This window comes from Peromyscus maniculatus, chromosome 17 (assembly GCF_049852395.1).
Source record: "Peromyscus maniculatus bairdii isolate BWxNUB_F1_BW_parent chromosome 17, HU_Pman_BW_mat_3.1, whole genome shotgun sequence".
NCBI classification, from domain to species: domain Eukaryota; kingdom Metazoa; phylum Chordata; class Mammalia; order Rodentia; family Cricetidae; genus Peromyscus; species Peromyscus maniculatus.
Window position 1 is genome coordinate 55901737 of NC_134868.1, and position 20932 is coordinate 55922668.

General features: G+C 50.9%; 1 protein-coding gene across 8 annotated transcripts; it reads right to left on the minus strand.

Annotated features, from left to right (window-relative positions):
* Positions 1 to 630: 630 nt before the first annotated feature.
* On the minus strand, positions 631 to 17449 carry Cln8 (CLN8 transmembrane ER and ERGIC protein). Of its 8 annotated transcripts, none has more exons than XM_076553678.1 (3): positions 17275 to 17449; positions 3199 to 3861; positions 631 to 1910 (listed from the first exon to the last, which is right to left on the minus strand). In XM_076553678.1, the coding sequence occupies exons 2-3, from the start codon at positions 3739 to 3741 to the stop codon at positions 1587 to 1589; spliced, it is 867 nt and encodes a 288-aa protein (XP_076409793.1). In that variant the 5' UTR covers positions 3742 to 3861; positions 17275 to 17449; the 3' UTR covers positions 631 to 1586. The 8 variants fall into 8 exon arrangements, with proteins under 8 accessions (XP_076409793.1, XP_006994841.2, XP_006994840.2 ...); XM_006994779.4 differs by lacking the exon at positions 17275 to 17449 and adding an exon at positions 10937 to 11083; XM_006994778.4 differs by lacking the exon at positions 17275 to 17449 and adding an exon at positions 10004 to 10279.
* Between the last annotated feature and the right edge of the window lie 3483 nt (positions 17450 to 20932).

Sequence of the window (20932 nt, forward strand, 5' to 3'; positions counted from 1 at the left end):
GGGGCGCACATGCAGCTGAACCTTGGCCCATGTGAGCCACAGAGCAGGCCAAGCCTAGGCTCACGTCAGCGTCCTCCTCACCATGCCCCTCTCAGAGACCTGTCCGGCAAAATCGTGGAAACCACAAAGGTGCTATACCTAGAAAGGGTGGCCGCTCTCCAGGAAATAAAGGCAGGGGCTCATGGTCACATCACCCCAGAGCCTTCTCATCGGACACTCTCGCCTCCAAAGTCCCAGGGGATGTGTGGGGAGCAACCAGGGGCCACTTGAGCTATGGCATGGCGCCCAGCTGACACACATCGAGACAGAGGAGGCAGTGTGAGGTCACGCTCCTAGTGTCGGCCAGAGAAAGTCTGCTCAACTTTCCAACTGTGTTCTGGTCATCTGAAGACATGCTCTGGACACGGAGTGTTCTCAGACGTTCCAATGGTGAGTCTGAGCTCACGGTAGCAGACAGGAACTGGTACGTGTTTGGTTCTGTAAACAGCTATAACTTTATTATGCTTCTGCCCAGTTAACTGTCAGGCCCGTGCCTGCACAAAATGGGTATAGGAGCTACAGGGTTTTTAGCTGATACTGATAAAATAAAGACCTTCGTAGAATGAAATAAATAGGCATCATACATCCTGATAAAGTTAAAAGCACTAGTATTCAAAACATGCTGTGAGGCCCACGATCCATGGCAAGCATAAGTCACACATGATTTTCAAGAGCAATTACCATTTCAAAGGTGGTTTTTGTACTTTAATTGTATACTTTTGGGGAAAGTTTCCGCGTCTGCCGATAACACTGGCAGCCGGTGTTTGGATGTCCCACCCACAGTGCGGGTAAGGACACTTGCCGATGGTCACATCAAGCAAGCTGCCTGTTTGTTCTGTGTTCTGGCAACTCGGGCCGAGCATCTCTGGGTACAGGGACCCCCTCACAGCCCACAGGGGGAAAGTCACTGCCCTGCCTTGAAATTGACAGAGCAGAATTGGGGGCTATGCTAGCCAGTTCGGTCAATTAGAAATAAGCTCGAAGATCCAGGAGGGACCACTCAGCTATTGAGAAAAACCTTTTTACCGGAACTGCGTCCTTCCGCCACTTGCCACTAGAGGGCGCCGCTGTGTCACGGGCTGAAAATTCCACGGGCTGGGAAATTGTAACGATCAGCAAAAATCACATTTTCTTAGGCCAGTTCTTTGTAATGAGAAAGAACGTGACTTCCAAATAAGGCACACAGACTGTGAGCCTGCTGACTCGTCCACACCCACCCGGGGTCCTTCCTAACGCGGTCCTTTCAAGTATTCAGGCTGGCCTCGTTTAGCAGCAGCTTTGCACACCTGGCCACCACAGCTCTTCCCCTGACCCTGGCCCTGGCAGACACAGCATGGCTGAGCCCACTCCAGAGGAATCAGAAGACGACCGTGACGGCCGAGACCTCCTGCAAGGCAGATCAACGTCCCAGTAATACTTCATGGCTACTTCAGAACTAACACTAAAGGACAAGTTAGTATTCACCTACGTAACGAGTGTCTTCACCTCGTTCACGAGCTCCTCGGGAAGAGTCACCCTCTGTGGAAGCCACGGGGTCCCCCGGAGCGCTAGAGCCTCTTTTTCTGAGGCACCTGGCCATTGGTCCTTTCCTGCCTGCTGCCCTTGGTTTCGGGCTGGGCGAAGTTCCAGTCCACGGGGTTAAGAAGCTGCTGGGTCTTTTTGTGCGTCCAGTAGGGGTTGAGGATGAGTGTGAGCAGGGCCAGCCCGCAGAGGAAGAGCGCAAAGTGAGGCAGGTACAGGCTGCCGACCAGGGCGCCCCAGTGCTGGAAGCACACCCACCACATGTGGTAGGTGAGGATCATGCGGCAGTGAAACATGTGGATCATTAACCACTGGTTGACCTTCCAGAACAGGGAGTCTGACCAGCCAGCCTGTGGACGAAGCGAACACGGTGTCAGTACGGGAGGCGACAAGGTTGTGCGCCCTTTACGCCCCATGAACTCGGATCAAAGCAACAACAGGCTTCTAGCCAGCGCCTGCTCTCCCGGGCTTAATTCTGAAGGAAGATGTGAGCCTGGGCCAGCGCCCCATCAGCGGGGCCTGCCTGTTCTGTTTACTTCCTGCTCCCCAAGGCAAAACTCAAACCTTTCTATCTTGAATTAGCACCTATCACAAAGCAAACGGGCCCCATTTATCTAGCAGTTTGGAGAGAATGTATGTCCTGGTTCCCTTAGCTCTTTCATCTCGGAGGGCCTTGACGAAGGCTAAAATGGACGTGCTGTAACACCGTGCTATGAGCACAGAGGTGAGTTTCTGCAGGTAGAGCCGAGGCTGAAGCAGCACTCGATGCCTTGCCATGAACATGAGGCCAAGCCTGGTCACTCCACATAGCCCAGGAGCTCCCTGGCAGCAGCCTTCGGGTCTCCTCAGACTGCCAACCCCAGATGCGGACGTGGCAGCTGTTCCCTCCTGCCAGGAGGAGACACGACCCTGTATGACAGAATTTGGGAACTCGGTGGCTGGGGATGGGGCTGCTAGACGCAGGGCCAGCTGGGAGAGCGGGAGGCTAAGGTGTGAGCTACTGTTCTAGAGGCAGGACCACTGGTGTCCGACTCAAGGCTCGCTACGAGGCTGTGTTATGTCACCTCCAGGTGGACCAGGAACGACCTTCTGAATCCAGCAAACTAATAAAAGGAGAGTTGCTCTCACACTGCCATAAAAATGCGTGCAAAGCTGGGCGGTGGTGGCGCACGCCTTTAATCCCAGCACTCGGGAGGCAGAGCCAGGCGGATCTCTGTGAGTTCGAGGCCAGCCTGGGCTACCAAGTGAGCTCCAGGAAAGTCGCAAAGCTACACAGAGAAACCCTGTCTCGAAAAACCAAAAAAAAAAAAAAATGCGTGCAAATGCTGTGATACACCTGAAGGCTAAGAGTCACCGATTTAAGGGGTGGCCTCGTGAGTGTCTGTACCATCACAAATAGCTCTCTTTGGAACATTTTAAGTATTGAAGTAAAACCATTCTTCCTAGGACATGTGACACTAGTGACTGGGTGTCCTAGGAGCCACTGAGCTGTCCTTTAACTCAATTTCGGGAAGCTGGAGTTCAGCCAGGTGATGTCTCCGCGGCACGGCTGCCTCATGGCAGGTGCCGGGGACGCTCCTCGGGGACACTCCGCAGGCGGCCACGGCACTCCCCACGTCCCCCTCAGGGAGCACCCACCTTCAGGAGCATCCAGGAAACGCAGGTGAAAGGTGTGCTCATCTCCAAGAGCAACGTGGTCATGGCCAGGTAGTGGCCGGCCCTGAGATTGACCGACGAACCCAGGAACCCAAGGAAGGCAAAGAGGTGGTGGACAGCCAAGAACGCGTCGAACGTCCGGAAGAGCAGGTTGGACAGGTGGACGGCCGCGTTCTCGAAGAGGAAGAACCCAGTGGCCGTGGTGACGTGAAACCAGCACCAGTTCCGCTGCCCCAGGGCCTTGTCGGCGTGGAGCACAGGGTCCCCCAGCAGAGCCCACAGGCCGGCGGCGGTGCTCTGCACCCCGAAGACGGCGCGGGTGGCCGCCAGGTTCCAGAAGACCTTCTCTTTGGCCAGCAGAGAGCGGTAGGTGGCATTCAGGGAGGACGACAGCTGGTGGCAGACCACAAAGACGCCCAGGTAGAAGACAAAGCCGGCTACCGCTAGGGTCGCGCGGATCTTCCAGGAAGCATAGTCCAGGTCAAAGATGCTCTCCGCCATGCCGTGACTGCTCCCAGGAGTCATGATCCTAATCTGGACGCCAGGGGTGTCCCCCCGGGGGGCCAACACCGGGCAGCTGGGCCTGACAGCGCTCCTCCCTTTCAGTGAAGCTGTCTCAAGGATCTTCGGCCATCCATCCTCAATCTGAAGAAAGAAAATTCACCTTGGGCTGACTCAGAAGAAGGGGGAAAGGAAGACACATCACTGCCTCCCTCCCACACACAGTCTACTCACGCCCACCTTCACCCCAGGACAATGAGTGGGGAGTATGTCTTAAGCTTTCTACCTCACTTTTTTTTTTTTTTTCTGGAGCTGAGGACCAAACCCAGGGCCTTGCGCTTGCTAGGCAAGCACTCTACCACTGAGCTAAATCCTCAACCCCTCTACCTCACTCTTAGGCTTACAAACATACATGAACCCTGCAAGAGACCTCCAGACGGCACAGGAAAAGGAAAGAAGATGATCCCCGGGATGCTCTGCCGTGAAGGGAGGCAGACACGTTCTAACAGACTCGGGCTATGCTCCTTCCCGCAGGGCTCCAGCCTTTGCTGCCGTCTGGAAATAAACTACATAATCCAGAGGCCGAACAGTGACACTACGTTCTGCAGAGGCCCCTCACCTCTGGAATCTGAAATAAGAATGTTTCCTTCCTGTTCTGGGTTTGGAAAAGCTGTTAATAAAAATACCAGGATCTCTGCCAAGTGCATGGACACAGACGGGGTCAGGAATACTGGGGTTCAAATCCTACTCCTGCCTATACTGGACATGTGACCTCTGGACATTTCTGGGACTCAGTTTCCCTAAGAGGAGAGGAAGACCATGGGCATTGGAGAGCAGCGGATGCTATGTATGGGATGGAAGCAAGGTCTGGTATGTGGTATAGGTTGAAAGTCCCTCATCTGGAACACCCTAAGAGTTCACTTCCTGAGATGGCTGTTAATTTGTTTTATAGTTCATATCAAGAACCTGTCCTGTGCTGCTTTTCCTGACTTTGGCTCCCCTGTTAAAGGACTGAGCAGGGCTTCCAGAATAAGTCTAGACTACTACTGCCCGGGTTTGAGTATGACCCACTTCCTTTCCCGGGCCCCAGCCTCACATTCTCCTGCACCTTGCTCCATGCTCTAGCTCTCAAGTCCTGAGTTGTAACCACCCTGCCGATGCCTCTGGGCCTGACCAGCCAGCTTAAATCCAGCTTCAATAGCTCTCTGGTCTGTGCAGAAGCACCACACACTGGGCCAAATATCCTTCGGACAAACCCACGTGCCCCCCTGCACTCTAGTGCTCGGCCCCAGCCTGCACACCACCAGCCCTCTGAGGCAGAAGCTCAACCTGCTCATCTTTATAACCCCACCGTATGGTACAATGGCTGGCACACATGAAATACTTGCTGAATGCATGCAGATTCCAAATTGTGCTTAGATGGCAAAAGGTACCTAAATTGGATCTACTTTGTGAAACTGTGAAAGTCAGAACGTTAAGACTGGAGGAAATCTAGCCAGGCAGTGGTGGCGCACACCTATAACCCCAGCACTCAGGAGGCAGAGCCAGGCGGATCTCTGAGTTTGAGGCCAGCCTGGTCTACAGAGCGAGATCCAGGAAAGGCACCTAAGCTACACAGAGAAACCCCGTCTCGAAAAACAAACAAAAAAAGATCGGAAGAAATCATGAGACCTGACGGGCCTTTCACTTCTAGAACCAGCTTAGCAGTCACAGAAGGCCAGTCCCACAGCAAGGGGGATGAACCCTGACCCTACTTCCTCAGAGCGGGGTGCTTCCGGACACGGACACACACTTTGGGGGATGGAGGCAGAACGTCACAGCAGGGCTGTGCACTCATCATCGTGGAGACCCGGAGCACTGTATTAGCTCCTACACTAATTCACTCGCTCTGTAGCCGCAGAAAGCCCCAGACCTTGAGTGCTAGGCCCCTCCACAAAGGACAAAGGACCCTGTAGCCCTCATACTCCTATTGGCTGTGGTCCCATAACTAAGGCCAACATCCTAGATGTGCTGGTTTTCCCCCAGATTTAACACAGGGACACAGCTGTGTGGGCACAGCTCTCATACCCACGTATCCCCCACAATCCGGGAGCCCCATGTCACTGTCCCCTGATGGTGGTTTTCGGACACACGGACATGTTCTCTGGAGATGACAACCTAGAGGCTGTTCTGTGCACAGCCCACACCGGTGGCTCATGCCTCCGCTTGGAACACCACCAGCTTATTTCACATTTCCCACGACTCCAATGTTACTCTGGGGGTTGGGGATTTAGCTCAGTGGTAGAGCGCTCGCCTAGCAAGCGCAAGGCCCTGGGTTCGTTCCTCAGCTCTGGGGGAAAAAAAGTTACTCTCACGCAAACAAAATTTAACATGGTCCCACAGGGCTGGGGCACTTGGCCTCGGTGTGGCTCTGCATTTCTTCCCTTTTTTCTTTTTTCTTAGAAAGAAGCTGGCTTTGAACTCATGATCCCACCAACACACACACACACACACAGCTGAGTACTTTACACCTTCTAACCCAGGCACATTAAAGCCTAGTATAGTACTACAAATGAAGGCAGATCTTCCTTCCTGAAACTGGAGAAAAAAAGGCCCCCATTCTGCACTTGTCTACAAGTCATGAGACAGGGTACAAGTTCCCGTTTTACTGTGATTACATCACTGTATCAGTGGCCAAGATGCCAGCTACTGTGGGGCCTGGACCTCGACTCTGAAAATCTCTATTAGGTCCACTTCCTAAATCAAGGGACATGAGAACTGTCTCACAAAGGCTCTGGTTTCGACGGAGCGGGAGGAACCCCAGAGCATCAAGATCAGTGGCTCAAAGACAACCGGGCTGAGTGGGTTCTCCCAGCTTCAGTGAGCATGGGGGCTGACCCCCGGAAACAAAACACACGGAGATACAGGACAGCGGAGTGGGAAGCACCCGCCATGTCAGGCACATCCAACGAGTCTGCTGCTTCTCCACCAGAGAGAGAATGGTTCCAAATCTTCAAGGCACCTTTTAGAGCGAGGGCGTCTAAGGAAGCACCCCACATCGGTCACTGACAGAGTTCCTGACCATTCCAGAACAGGTGCCAAATAGTTACAGACACCATGAATTAATTGTACCCCAGAACGCACACACCACGCTTCAACCCCTATCCCCACTTCCCCAGGCTGGTTCGGAGCTCAGCTCTCCATAAAGCACCTGGGCGGCCTGTGTTGTCTTGGCAACCAACATCACCAATCAGCATCCTTCATCTGGGGAGGCAGCAGCAAGGTAAACTTCAGCGTCCTCAGCCATGAGAATAACAGGCCAGATTCCCCTGTGTGGTGTTGGGGGTCCAGCTGGCCATCCGTCCCTGGGGTCCTGCAGAGCCCTGCAGGGTCCCTCTGCAGAGTCACAGCTGCGCCTTGTAGGCAGCTCAGCTGTGTATGGGACCAGCTCAGTTCTCTTTTCACATCTATTTCTGCTCCTCAAACTAACCACATCCCTCTCACATTAGAAAGGCAAAAAAAGGGACACCGAGGTCAGTCAGTCCCAACCATTCATTCCCCTTCTGTGTGCCTGCCTCACACCAAGCCCGACTTGAGGACCCCTCCATACTGCTACTGTCACTCGTCCCTCCAGGTAACAGTCAGCAGCCCTCGGTCTCCATGGAGACCAAAGGCAGGACCGAAGGACCTTGCAAGGGCTGCCCCCAGCCTCAGCCCGGAGCCCATTGCAACTCATCACCGATCCTTGGGAGTGGAGGGCGTCTCTCCAGAGCTCATCTCATTCTAGTGCAGCCCGAGCTTTGCTTGCACTGAACCTCGCCTTTTAAAAACAAAAACTCGCTGGGCGGTGGTGGCCCACGCCTTTAATCCCAGCACTCGGGAGGCAGAGCCAGGCGGATTTCTGTGAGTTCGAGGCCAGTCTGGGCTACCAAGTGAGTTCCAGGAAAGGTGCAAAGCTACACAGAGAAACCCTGTCTCGGGGGAAAACACACACACACACACACACACACACACACAAAAAAAAACCCTCAAACGTACATAAACAAACAAGAGTGTCAGTTTAGTGCTGTGACCAGAGGGCCACATCACTGGGAGCTTAGATTCGGCACCCAGAGAACCCTTCTGCTTTCTGTTGGCATCTGTGAGTTCCTCCAGACGGCCAGGTATAGCAGAATTTTTTTGTGTTTAGTTAGGATAATGGACCCCAAACTTGGAACTGCCATCAGAGGGAATAATGAAATGGCTGTGTATTTTCTTTCAGAACACCACCCAGAAATTACACCACGGCTAGGTCTCAAACCCGGGGACACAGGTGCCTATTAACACATCAAAGCTGATGCTGGCTGCTAGCTTCTCCCAGCAGTCCCTACCTGTTACAGGGTTCTCCTGGCTGGCATCCTCACCCCCCAGCCTAAACTTCTCCAGCCCAGGGGCTGGGCTGCCCTTCCCTATATAACTCAGCCATTTTGATCACACAGCCCTTTTCACCTTTCTGGTCTCCTGGTGTCCTGGCTCTCCTCTCTCCCCTCCCCTCACATGGCCTGGCTCAGGATCATGTTCACTCTGGACTCTCCCAGATGCCTCTGCTCTCCCTGTATCTACAATAAACCTTCTCCTCCACCATCCCCTCGGGGCAGTCATGTCTTCCTTTTTATTTCTTTTGGGCATCCAGCCATCAGATGCACTGTTTCCCACTAACAGAGCAAGTCTAGTCGCTTGACAATCTCCAGTCAGATGTGGCCTCTGTAAGCTTCCTTGATTTCTCTTCCCATGGGGGGTGGGGTGGTGGTGGTGGCGGCCACGGCCCCAAAGGCTGTGGTTTCACTGCACCCCAGAACACTCACCAGTCCTGTGTCTAACTCACACATCTTAGCTCACTCAGCACTTCTTTGGGTTCCCCACTGCAGAGACCCTCCCTTTGTTTTCTTTTCCACACCGGCTGTCACTCTCCCTTGACGTGATCAACAGAACATGCCCATGGACCATCGTATCGGCTGGAGAATTCCCCTAACACTTCCGGAATCACACACAGGTGGGGGGTGGAAATATTTTCCCAACATCAAAACAAATATATGTGCTTAAACAAAACTGACAAAACATAAGCCTGAAAATGGAGAAATGAAACCGTATTATCCCCCGAGCAAGCTCTAAGCAATACCAGTGAGTTTCTGGCACATGCTGAGTCAGTCCTTCCCTAGATAAAAAACATTTCCTATTTTTTTTTTTTTTTAAAAAAAGGGTGGGGGGAGATAAACGCATGTAAGCTGTTTACTGTTGCTTTGCCTTGAGCAGCACATCAGTAAATCCCCCTCACTGATCCTCTTCCATGAGGTTCTCGGTGGCCTAGGGGACACGAGACCAGGATGTGTGTTCATTTACCCATCCAGTGTCCTCCAGTTTCTCATTATCCTAAGATATTCTGTACCGAGTATCTCAGGGAACCTGTCCCGGGAGAACTTTCATGGGGCCTGGAAGGGAGGCCCAGGTCTAAGTGTTGTTTCCATAACAACCAGAGCCTGACGGCTAGGGCAGGTCTACTAGCGCTAACAGAAGACCCGGTGGGTGTGGAGGCGTCTCATATTTTCACAATATACGATGTTTCCTTAATCATGGCCTTTTCCAAATGCTCACATTCTTCCTGAAAAGCTTAAGTAAAAAAATACAAAACAAAACAAACAACTATGGAAACAAATCCAGTGTATAGCTACAGATTTCATATATTCAAACAAGGGAAGAAAATGAATAGTGACACATTCAGACAGTACTTAGCAACTGCCACCTGCTCCCAGCCACTCCGACAGCTTCTTAAAGCCTTCTAAAAGGCCTCAGGCACCCACGACCAAGCAGAGCTCCACCCTGTCCTTATCTGAAGCAGCACCCTAAGCCCCAGGACCTGCTATCTCCCGTAGTGTGTTGACTCCAGCTAGGTGTTCTATTCCTCTTCCCCCTCACTATATGCTGACACCACCCAGGGCCACCTCCTGCCCATCAGGCCAACGCCGCCTTTCCCCCTCTGGTCCCATGATGATCCATGCTCAAGCTCTCCAGTGCCTAGCACTGTGCTGACCTAGCCCGGCGTCCTGTCCCGCTTCGCCCCAGACTGGTCCGGCCCTTTGCTGCTCCTCCTCGTACCATGTTCTCCCGGCGTCGTCCTGTGCAATCGCACCCAGTCTGGCCCGTCCACTCACGCCCCCGCTGGCCCCATAACCTGGATGCCAAACCCAAAGAAATGCTTCCTCCTCGGGTGGCCAGGCTGACGGCAGCCCCACTGCAGGAAGGTGCACCCAGGGCGCCCTCCACGCCTCACCTGCATTCAGGTGAGCAGAAGGGGGGCACCGCCTCTTGGCCCATCAGCTGCTCAGACTCGGCGTCCCAGGAGCTCCCGCGCCGTGGACACTCCCAGTGACATGAACCAGACAGGATACCCGCCGGTGGGTGGCACCGGAGACCAGGACCCCACGCCCACCTGTGTCCCCGCCTCAGCTGGCGCCCGGCTTTCGGTCCGTCCCGCCCTTACCCCCGAGAATCACCTACGACACTGTCGCGAGCCGAGCAAACACTGCCCACCGCGCACGCGCGCCGCGGCCCACCGCAGACGACAAGCCCAGGCCCCGCCCCCGTGGGACACTACCAAGGCAGGCGCAGGGGTGCGAGCCGTACCACCCAGCAGCCGTGGGGGCGTCTGGAGCGGGCTGCGCCTTGTGCAGCGGGCTATGCTGGATTGGACTGTCGTGACTCAAGCTGGCACTGGAACCCTGAAGAAGGGTAGGCTGGGGTCCGTGGGGGAATTCCTCAAGAACACTCAACTGAGACCCTACTTCTGCGTGGACCTGCCCCCAAGACCGTCCCTACCTACATCCGCCCCATCACCCCGGGGTTCCTTGGGCCTCTGAGGTCCCAGATCGGTGGTGGAAGGCAAATGCCCCCGTGCGTCTCCCGGTTGGTGTTGCCGGGTTGTGGGCCAGCGCTCGGAGCTCCCGGCGAATGGTTCGAGCCAGCAGATTGCGCTCAGGCGGGCCGAATGGAGCACAGCGCGTCCCTTACTACAACAGCATTGTCTTCCAGGCAGTGGCACCCGGCTCCTGTCTACACAGTGGGTTCTGCCCAAAGTCAAGGACAGTTGAGGAGCTGCCCCGTGCTCCTGCCAACAGCCAAAGCAACTTGGCCCTGGATCCCTAGAGGCAGCATTACGGGAAGGGCAAAGACCTCCTGACCCAATTCACCCATGCCGTGCACCTACCAACGACCTGAGGCCATTCGGAGAGCAGTGGCTGGAGCAGAATCGGCCCCCTCTCTCTGAGCAGATGGCCCACCGTGGCTCTGGAGTCACACAAATGGCCTCAGCACTTCTTGCGCAATGCCATCTAGTCAGGTGTTCTCAAATTCTTATCTCTCATCCAGAGAGCGCAGCTGCCCATCCTACCCTGGTTTGTATCACACCTCACCCTGAGGTAGGGTAGCTAGTTAGAGAAGACTCTAGAGGGAATAAATTCCCGTACTTACCCCACCCTCCTGGTTCTGATTTTTGTCTCTGGACACAAGGAATCTCAACACAGTTAACTAGGCCACCTGCAAAAGAACCTTTGGGAAACACCACACACAAGATGGATAAAATGGCCAACGATCTGTAATTTAAGCCCTATGTCCCTGTGACTCGTGCATAAGAGTCCCTTTGGAAGTGTCGTTGAATCGTCTGTTCAGGAGAAAGATGTATATTGACACTCAATTTTCGTGTTTCCCCTTGATGTTTCATTAATATTTGTGGCACCCCTGAGCCCATGGTTAGCGCCTCAGTTGGTGCCTCCCTGCTTTACTGTGGTAAGCAACCACAGTAAAGACCATCCTGAGCTACATGAGACCCTGTCTCAAAATAACAGCAAAAAGTGAGCTGGGTGTGTCGGCATTGGTTTGTAATCCTGACCCTTTGGGAGGTGGAGATAGGATGACTAGCCAAGGCTGATGCCTCCTCTAAGTACTCTAAACTTCCTGTGGGCCAGGTGCCAACCTGCTCACTCATCCATTCAGACGTTACAGAGCCTGCCCAGGCACCGTGAGAAACACTCCAGGGGAGGAAACCCAGTGAGTGCTCCTTGACTGAGTCTCGAGGCTGCTGCCCTCAGAGGCTGTGCCACAGGCCGTTTGGAGAAGGCAAACTGGAATGAGTTTGACGGAGGTGGTGCTAAGGGGCAGTTCAACATCATTTCCTGGGATGGTAGCAAAGTGCGCTCATGCCACGTTTCATTGTTTCGAGACGGTTTCCTTCTACCACGTGAGTCCTGGGTATGGATGTCTGGTGTGGCATGCTCGGGAATACACACAAATAAAACAATAAAAAGGAGGGCCGGGCTGTGGTGGCACATGCCTTTGATCCCAGCACTCGGGAGGCAGAGACAGGCGGATCTCTGTGAGTTTGAGGCCAGCCTGGACTACACAGTGAGTTCCAGGAAAGGCCTGAATAAAAGGCAGGGGCAGTCAAGAAGCTGTGGAAGGGAAAGGGGTCCCTCACCCCAGAGTCTGAGTGAATTCATTGTAAAGATTGCCTACAATATTCCTTTTTATTTTATTTATTTATTTATTTATTTATTTATTTATTTATTTATTTATTTATTTATTGTGACAGGATTTCACAGTCCTGGCTGTCCTGAAACTCGAATTGTAGCCCAGGCTGACCTTGAACTCACAGAGATCTGCCTGCCTCTGCCGTGCCTCCCGAGTGCTGAGATTAGAGGCATGCTCGACCACCGCCTGGTGCAACATTCCTTTTCAATAGAGATATTGCAAACCACACTGTTAAGATAGCAATGAGCTGTACTTCAGGTCTAAACACGAGTGGTCTTGGAGTTTAACTTCACTCTTCTTCCAGCCACAAGCCTAGAGTTTCCTGGGCAGTTCACAGACAAGATTGTGAACTTTGTCCACAGTCAGGCAGGCATATGGCTTAACTCCCTTGTGTCCTAATAAAGATTTCTTCCACCCTTGTGACCTGTGTTCTTACTTTGTCAGGCTGTAATCTTGTTCACTGTTCCTCAAAAACTGTACTATGACTTCATTTACTAAGAGAAAAGTATAATCCCAGCACTTGGGAGGCAGATCCAGGACACCCAAGGCTACACAGAGAAACCCTGTCTTGAAAAACAAAACATTTTTTTTATAAGTACTTGACTATTGACACCCAAGCTTAAACCTATATGAAAGCATTTTTCTTGTTGATTTTTTTTTCTTTTTCTTTTTTCTGAGACAGGGTTTCTCTATGTAACAGTCCTAGCTGTCTTGATACTGGCTCTGTAGACCAGGCTGGCCTCGAACTCATAGAGATCCACCTGCCTCTACCTCCCTAGTGCTGGGATTAAAGAAATAAGCCACCATGCCCTGTCTAAAACATTTTTCTTAATAAGCCTACAATTCTGCTTTATACTGACTTGTTCTGAAGCTCTTTTCTTTCTTCTGTTATGACAATAGTGGCAGCCTCACTTTTGATGAGGCCAGTGCTCACCCCTTTCCTTAAGCTCCCTATTTTCCAATTCAAAATTTGCCTGAGACTCTGTACTCAGTCTGTCATTTTTTATTTTGCCTGCATGTATGTCTGCATACCACATGAATGCAATTCCTGAGGAGGCCAGAAGAAAGGGTCAGCTCTCTTGGAACTGGAGTTACAGACTGTCTTAGCTACCATGTGGGTGTTGGGAATGGGACCCAGGTCCTCTGGAAGAGCAGCTAGTGTTCTTAACCACTGAGCCCCTGTTATCTGTATAATCGCTGGGACAAGCCTCCTGACATCCAGTATCAGATGGAGCATTACACTGTTGGAACCCAGGTTTACGATGTGTCAAAGGCTCAGTCACGAGCTCCTCTTTGCACTTGGTCATTCCTAGGGACACATTCCAACCCAGTTCTCAGCAGGATCCTGCTTTGTGTTCAAGGTCCTGACCTTGGGCCAATTTTACCAAGAATTCCACCAAGCTGGTAAAACAATCCACCCTTGCTTTCAGATGAAATTCCTGCAAAAGGCAGCTTTATCATCACTTGGCCTGCCCTCAGGGAGAAGCCTCTTGAGTCCATGTAGCAAGATCAAAGCCCTCGCCTGGATCTTCATTTCTCTCTGTAATTTCCCACTGCAGACTCCCACCTAGTCCCACTGCCCTCATATTCAGCTTGAGTCCATTCTGCTTACTACAATAGAACCTCACCACGGGGTACCCCTCTTTCCCCAACAGACCTCTGGGGAAAGCCTCACTGACTGTTCCTATTTTTTTTTTCCTTTGACTATTGCAATTTTTTTTTTTTAAAAAGATAGGATTTCTCTGTGTAAAACCGGCTGTCCTGGAACTCAACTTTGTAGACCAGGCTGGCCCCAAACTCTCAGAGATCTATCTGCCTCTGCCTCCCAAGGGATTAAAGTTGTATGCCACCATCGCCTGACTGACAATTGCAAAATTAAAGCTCCTTTCAAAAAAAAAAAAAAAAAAAAAAGTCATATAGGGAAGCATCTCTTCCCAAAGCCTTCCTTCCAACTGATGTGAACATACACTGTGTCCATTTCTTTACCTAAAAGCATTGTCCTCTACAAACCTGATGAGTTCTGAGCCACCCATGAGGCACAGTGCCTGCAGCTGGGAATGGACCTTCAGGCAGGGAGTTACTGGTTAGGTGACCTTGTAGCACCAGAGCCTTCCTGAGCCAACCCTGTGATTGCAGGGTTGTTGATCTCCCTGGTGAGAGGAGGAGTGGTCTCGTGGCTCCAAACCCTTTGCCCAATGAATGTCAGCCACACGGCATGGGCGGGGCTCATGGGACGTGGGAGGTTCATGGTTACAAAGACATTGCCCTGTCAGTCAACATACATATCCTGACAGTGACTTGCACGGCTCTAGTCTGGGTGACTTACTCCTGTGGGGACATGCGTCCATATCTAGGGGCTTTTCTTGGTTTTTCACAACTTTGGAGGTAGGGTGGTGAGGTGGTTTCTGGCTTCCGGAGGGGAAAAGGTACCAGTGGTCCTAGAGTGCCAAGTCAATCCACAGCAGCAATTATCGTGGAGGGTAAAAAGCCACATCCAGGAAGGAGAACACCCCCAGCTTAACACTACAATACCACTACCACGTTTAGTGGTCATGCCATTTTTGTAGGAGTCATGGGTGGCAGAGGGAACCTTCAGTGGAGGACACTGTGCTCCAGTAGGAATTGTCAGGGGAGAACACCATGCTTCAGGGGGACCCATTAGGGGTGTGCTAGACTCTAGGAAGAAACTATGAGGATGGGTGCTGTACTCCCCGTGGGCTTTCCACTATCCCACAAAGGACAAAGGTCTGTGCTGTACTTCCTGGGAGGGCACCCACCAGGACTGGGACTCAGGAGACACAGAAGGTTTTCTTTGCTTTGGTTTGCTTTTTGTTTTTTGCTTTTGGTATGCATTCTTACACAAAGAATATATGGAGACCAGAGGAGGACACTGAGAGTGCCATTGGTCCTCAGATGCCTTGTGAGGGTCAAAGTTGACATTTTAAGTTTTAATTACTATGCCATAGAGATCCGTGAAACAAAAATACATCTGATGTGCAAGCCCCTTGCCCAAGGACAGAGTTCCTGAAACGCTGGAGGCTATCGATTATGGGAGATAACAAGCCACATGTGTTCACTCTCCTAAACAAGTTTGTTTGACCCATCTGTACCAGATGTGCTTGACCACATGTGGGCACAAGATTCACAGGCAGGGAATATGTCAGGATGTATGCTTGTCCCTGATTGGACCTGATGGGAAATACTTAAGCCACTGCAAACCAATTCAGGGCCACTTTCTGGAAACCCAGAGATGGACCTGGCCAGAATCCATCCACCAGGCCGGTATTTAATTAAAGCTTGCTTCAAATTAGGCTTTAAACTGTGGTAGTGGTCTTATTCTTGACCAGTGGGGTTAACAGCCTTCCACCTTGTATTTGAAACTGATTCTTCTTAATCTGGAAGTTTGGTACATAGGCCAGGCCAGGCTAGCTGGCCAGTGGGTGGATTGTCTCTCGTGTCATTATTGTTGAGCTTGTGGGGTATGTGCCACCACAGCTGGCTTTTTAACAGGGGCGCTAGGGATCCAGATTTTGTCCACATTCATAACTCAGGCACTTTACTGACCGAGCCAATTCCTCAGCCAGACCTAGAGAGGTTTGGGCCAATTTTCTTCTCTTTTTTGAATTTCTCCTTCCTCTTCTTTTCTTCACCAACTTTTTCCTTCTCTTTATTTTCTTTTCCCTCCTTCTCTCCCTGTGCCTCCTTCCATGATGCTGGGCAAGCACTCTCAGCCCCATTTCCAGCCACAGAAAAAACACATCATTTTCTTTTTTCACAGACAGGGTTTCACTGTCCTGACCAGGCTGGTTTCAAACTCCTAGGCTCTGTAAACCCTCCTAAATCCTTCTGCCTCAACCTCCTGAGTGCCTGTGATGACAGAAGCAAGGGCATATGAAAACATTTAGTGAATTACAATATAATACCTCCCCTGTGTCACGAGTTAGTTAGACTGTGATAAAGTAGGCAAGATCAAGAAACAGTAACAGGCCGGGCGGTGGTGACACACACCTTTAATCCCAGCACTCGGGAGCAGAGCAAGGCAGATATCTGTGAGTTCGAGGCCAGCCTGGACTACCAAGTGAGTTCCAGGAAAGGCGAAAAGCTACACAGAGAAACCCTGTCTCGAAAAACCAAAAAAAAAAAAAAGAAGAAGAAGAAGAAGAAGAAGAAGAAGAAGAAGAAGAAGAAGAAGAAGAAGAAGAAGAAGAAGAAGAAAAAGAAGAAGAAGAAGAAGAAGAAGAAGAAGAAGAAGAAGAAGAAGAAGAAGAAGAAGAAGAAGAAGAAGAAGAAGAAGAAGAAGAAAGATAACAGATGCTTCGGACAAAAAGGATTCCTACAGGAAATACTGTAACAACTTAGACTGGAATAATGTAGCAAAGATGTTTACCTAATGTTTAATGGCTACCCCTGAAATCAGAGCTCCAGTGAATAGTGCTTGCGAGGTAGAGTTGGCTCAGATTCTCAATCGATCTTCAGAGCAAACAGATGACCTCTAACCTCAGACCTGTATTCTCTCAGCCTTCCCCCAACTCTTAACAGCCCATCCATTTTCACACAGTATTCCAAATTCTAAAGAAAGGGGCGTCTGTAACACACAACACCCGATCCACCCGCAAACATTGACTGACAAAAAGTTAATGGGTCTAAATGGAAAAATTAGGGGCACCAACTCAGGAGGTGTGGGTTGACTTGATGTTCAAGGAAAAAGAGAGGAGGGCCTCCAAACAAGAGGAGAGACGACCTGGAGTCTAAAGGCTGCATAGAATGGGCTCCATTTCTTACCTATCGCCTCCATTAAAAGCACCCAATACCTAGCTAACTCCCCCAGCTACCCACCTAGAGGGGGTTTGAGATGGAAAACCGTACTTCATTGTCAAGATTGGACTTGGATAAACTCCCTTCCTTCCGTCCAAATATTTCCTGGTTTTCCGAGAGGCAGTGAGCAGGGAATATCCTCAAGCTCTTATAACAGCAACACACAGTTTCTTCTATTTGTTAATTGCCAAACTGAAAACTTACCTAAATGTTTTCTTTCCAGCTTTCTCATCACAGGCGTCTGCCTGGCCTGCGGGTTTGTAACTGAGGGATCATGCTGAACCAAAGCGGCTGACAAACCAGGAACCCAAATCCCAAACAATCCCAATGGTGGAGAGAAGCCAAGGCTCCTGATAGCCTCCCAGCCACCTGGAATCAGGGCATTTCCTGCTTCTCAGGAGGCTCACAGAACGAGGCAGGCGAGGTAATTTTAATAATGACTTTGTAGGCAGGGCTTCATCAGGAATGAAGCCCAAGTCATCCTACATGAATGAGCATCACAGGGTGCTCTAATAGGAAGCAGGCCTGTTACCAAGGGATGCAATCATGGCCTGCCTGCTGCTGACCCTCATGACGTGACCAGCCCGAGCCCAGTTGTCAGACCTGTTGTGTGAGCTGATCAAAGTAGAGACTGTCACATGATTCAGTGTGATCCAGCATCCTGTCAGACCTGTGTGGGCAAGCAGCCTCCCTAGACAGATGTGACCCAGTTGGTAAGTGTAGAGGGAGAGCCACACATCCCAGCAAGGGTACACACAATTAGCTGATTTCTAAGCACACAGCAACAACACTCTTTTTAGGGGTAGGGGGTGGGTAAATGCTGAAAGATCAGAGACAGAACAACAAGCCACTAGAGAAGCTTGTCACCACTACCCAATCCTCAGGCCAAAAGGGAAGATCCTGTCTCCACAAATCCTCAGACTGAATGCCCCTGAGTCCTCAGCTGAAAAGGCAAGATCCTGTTTCCTCCCACCTTATATTCCTTTCTCGGCCCTGCCATATCCCTTCCTGTCTTAACCTTCCTAGTGCTGGGATTAAAGACATGTGACTCGCAAGTACTGGGATTAAAGGTGTGTCCCACCACTGCTGGGCTCTGTTTCTCTTTTAGACTGGATTGGTCATGTGTAGGCCAGGGTGGCTTTGAACTCACAGAGATCCAGATGGATCTTTGCCTCCCGAGTGCTAGTATTAAAGGTGTGTACCACCACTGCCTAGCCTCTGTGTTTAATCTAGTGGCTGACTCTGTTCTCTGATCTTCGGGCAAATTTTATTTGTTAGAGTACAAACAAATTATCACCACAGCACCATGTCTGCTGCCATGTTCCTCACCATGAGGATAACTGAACTTCTGAAACTGTAAGCAAGCCCCAATTAAATGGTTTCTTTTTTAAGAGTTGCCATGGTCTCTGTATCTCTTCACAGCAATAGAACACTGACTAAGACACCCTGCAAGTCTGTCTTAGGGGGTCCCGAAGTGAGGTTAAAGTTTGAATAGAGGGCCAGAGAAGAGATATGCACATCCCGGCAGTCTTGGACAAGGTGTGATTCCACCCACCATTGACCCATGGTCTGGGCTTCAATCTCATCATGTATGGTGACATGTATGATCTGACAAGTTGTTGAAACTGTGAAATGTCTTTCTGGGATGCAAATTTTCCCTCCAGCTGGGGCTTTTTTCTCCACCCCGTATGAGATTCCTGGGGAAGTCTCATTAGGGGGCAACAACACTCTTATCAATACATAATTCAGCTTTTTTTTTTTCCTCCAGAAATTAACCATGGTTTATGTTAATAGCCACCAAGAAACAGGCAGTGTCTACTTTGTAGAAAACAGCAGGACAGTTCATGTAAGTGTTCTCCATTGCATAAGCCGTTCTCAGTTTTAGGCCTTATGTTGGTGTGATATTTGTACACTGGCTGCGGTTTTCAGGTTTTCACTTGCTGTGTTGTATGTGACTTCAGATATCCTTGTGGCCTGGCTATACACCCAAGTGCACAGAGGTGGGAAGATAACTAAGGGCTTTCCATAGGCACAGGATTAACCCAGAGTGATGTGATCTGCCCTGTCTATCAAGCTCCTCCTCCCGCCCCTGCTCTCTAGCTCCGCCCCCTGCTGCAGCCTTAAACCTTGGTCCCTATTCTCTGCCAACTTCCTTGTGCTTGCAGGCTGGCTGGGTGCTCCTTGTTACCTGTTTGGTGCAGTGTCCCTTCTGTTTCTGTGTGAATAGTTTTTTTTTCCCCCCCACAATAGTCTTCTATGCCCTTGTCCTGCCATATGTGTGAAAAGCAAACTCTGGGTACCTTTTTAAATGATCTGCTAGACTCCAGCAGTCTAGATCACCTAGAGTCTAGGTGAATGATCCTTGGCCACCAGATCTGAGCAGCGGTGGATGGACACTAGGTTCTGTGGGCAAGAAGACCCCTCGGTGGTCTAGACAGGAGAGCAAAATCTGTGCTCCAATGGCTGGGGATGGGGAACTCTGGAGCTCTGGACTGAGCCATGGGGGTCCAGGTCTCTTCTGTTGTCCTTGTCTAGTTAGATGTGGGAGAGAGGGGCATGGAGAGGCTGCCATGCACCTGCCACGGTCAGCTGTATGCCACACAGCAAACAGCACACTACCCGTCAGCCCTGGCATGCTGTGGATTCTGCCGGTGTGACTGGCTTCCACTCTTTGGGCTCTGTGAGGCTGCAGTCTTCCAGGGGCTCTTCACCTACACAGCTAGTGCACGTACCTAGGCCGCTGGGGGAGGGAAGGTGTCTCAGCTCTAACAACTCCCTCCACAGGATGGATGCCTGGTCTTCTTGCTATGTGGCTGCTGGATTCTGTGGGAAAGTAGTGTCACAGAGCAAGTACATATGGCCTGCTGAGACGGTCACACCATTCATTTTAAAATTCTTTAATTTTGTGGGTTTCGTATGCATGGATGTCTGTGTAACATTTACATACCTGGTGCCTTCAGAGGCCAGGAGTAACTATGACCTCCTGGAACTGGTGTTACAACAATTGTGAGCTGTCCTGTAGGTGCTGGGAATCAAACCTGGATCCTCTGGAAGAGCAGTCAGTGCTTTTAACCACCACACCATCCCTCCGGCCCCTACGCTACTTACTCTTTTAAATGACCAGCATGCCAAAGGCAGCCACGTGGCTAAGGCCTCAGTGGAGGGAAGGGATAGCATCAATGGACACCAATCCAGTCATCTTGTTAGACTCTAGGGGCTTCTTAACAGTTAGATGTTAGGAGTTCAGGCTACAGTCTCAATGTGTGCCTTTCCCCCAATCTCATGAAATCCTCACCTACAAGGTGAGGTACTGAGGGGTCTTTTTTGGAAGTTTTGAGATCAGAAAGGTACAGTTCCATGTTGGGATTAGAGTCCTTATGAAAAAAAAACCCAGGGGGCTGGAGAGATGGTTCAGAGGTTAAGATCACTGTTTGCTCTTCCAGAGGTCCTGAGTTCAATTCCCAGCAACCATGTGGTGGCTCACAACCATCTGTAATGAGATCTGGCCTGCAGGGATACATGCAGACAGAACACTGTATACATAATAAATAAATCTTTAAAAAAAGAAAAAACCCAGGATGGTCTTTGCCCCCTCACTGTGTGGGGACACAAAGAGAAGACAGCTGGCTGTGAACCATGAAATAGCTGTCAGCTGGAACAGGGTCTGCCATGCCCAGCTCTAGGGGGCCCAGCGTCGGAACTGTGAAGCAAATGCTTGGTACATAACCTACCGGCTAATTAATTCTATCTGATTGACACCGTGGGTTCGCAGAGGGTTGCCACCTTTTTCTATTACTCACTAGGGACATAACAGACTTGTGGCTCCAGAAGGGCCTAGAGGGGAGGGGATGAGATCCCCCTC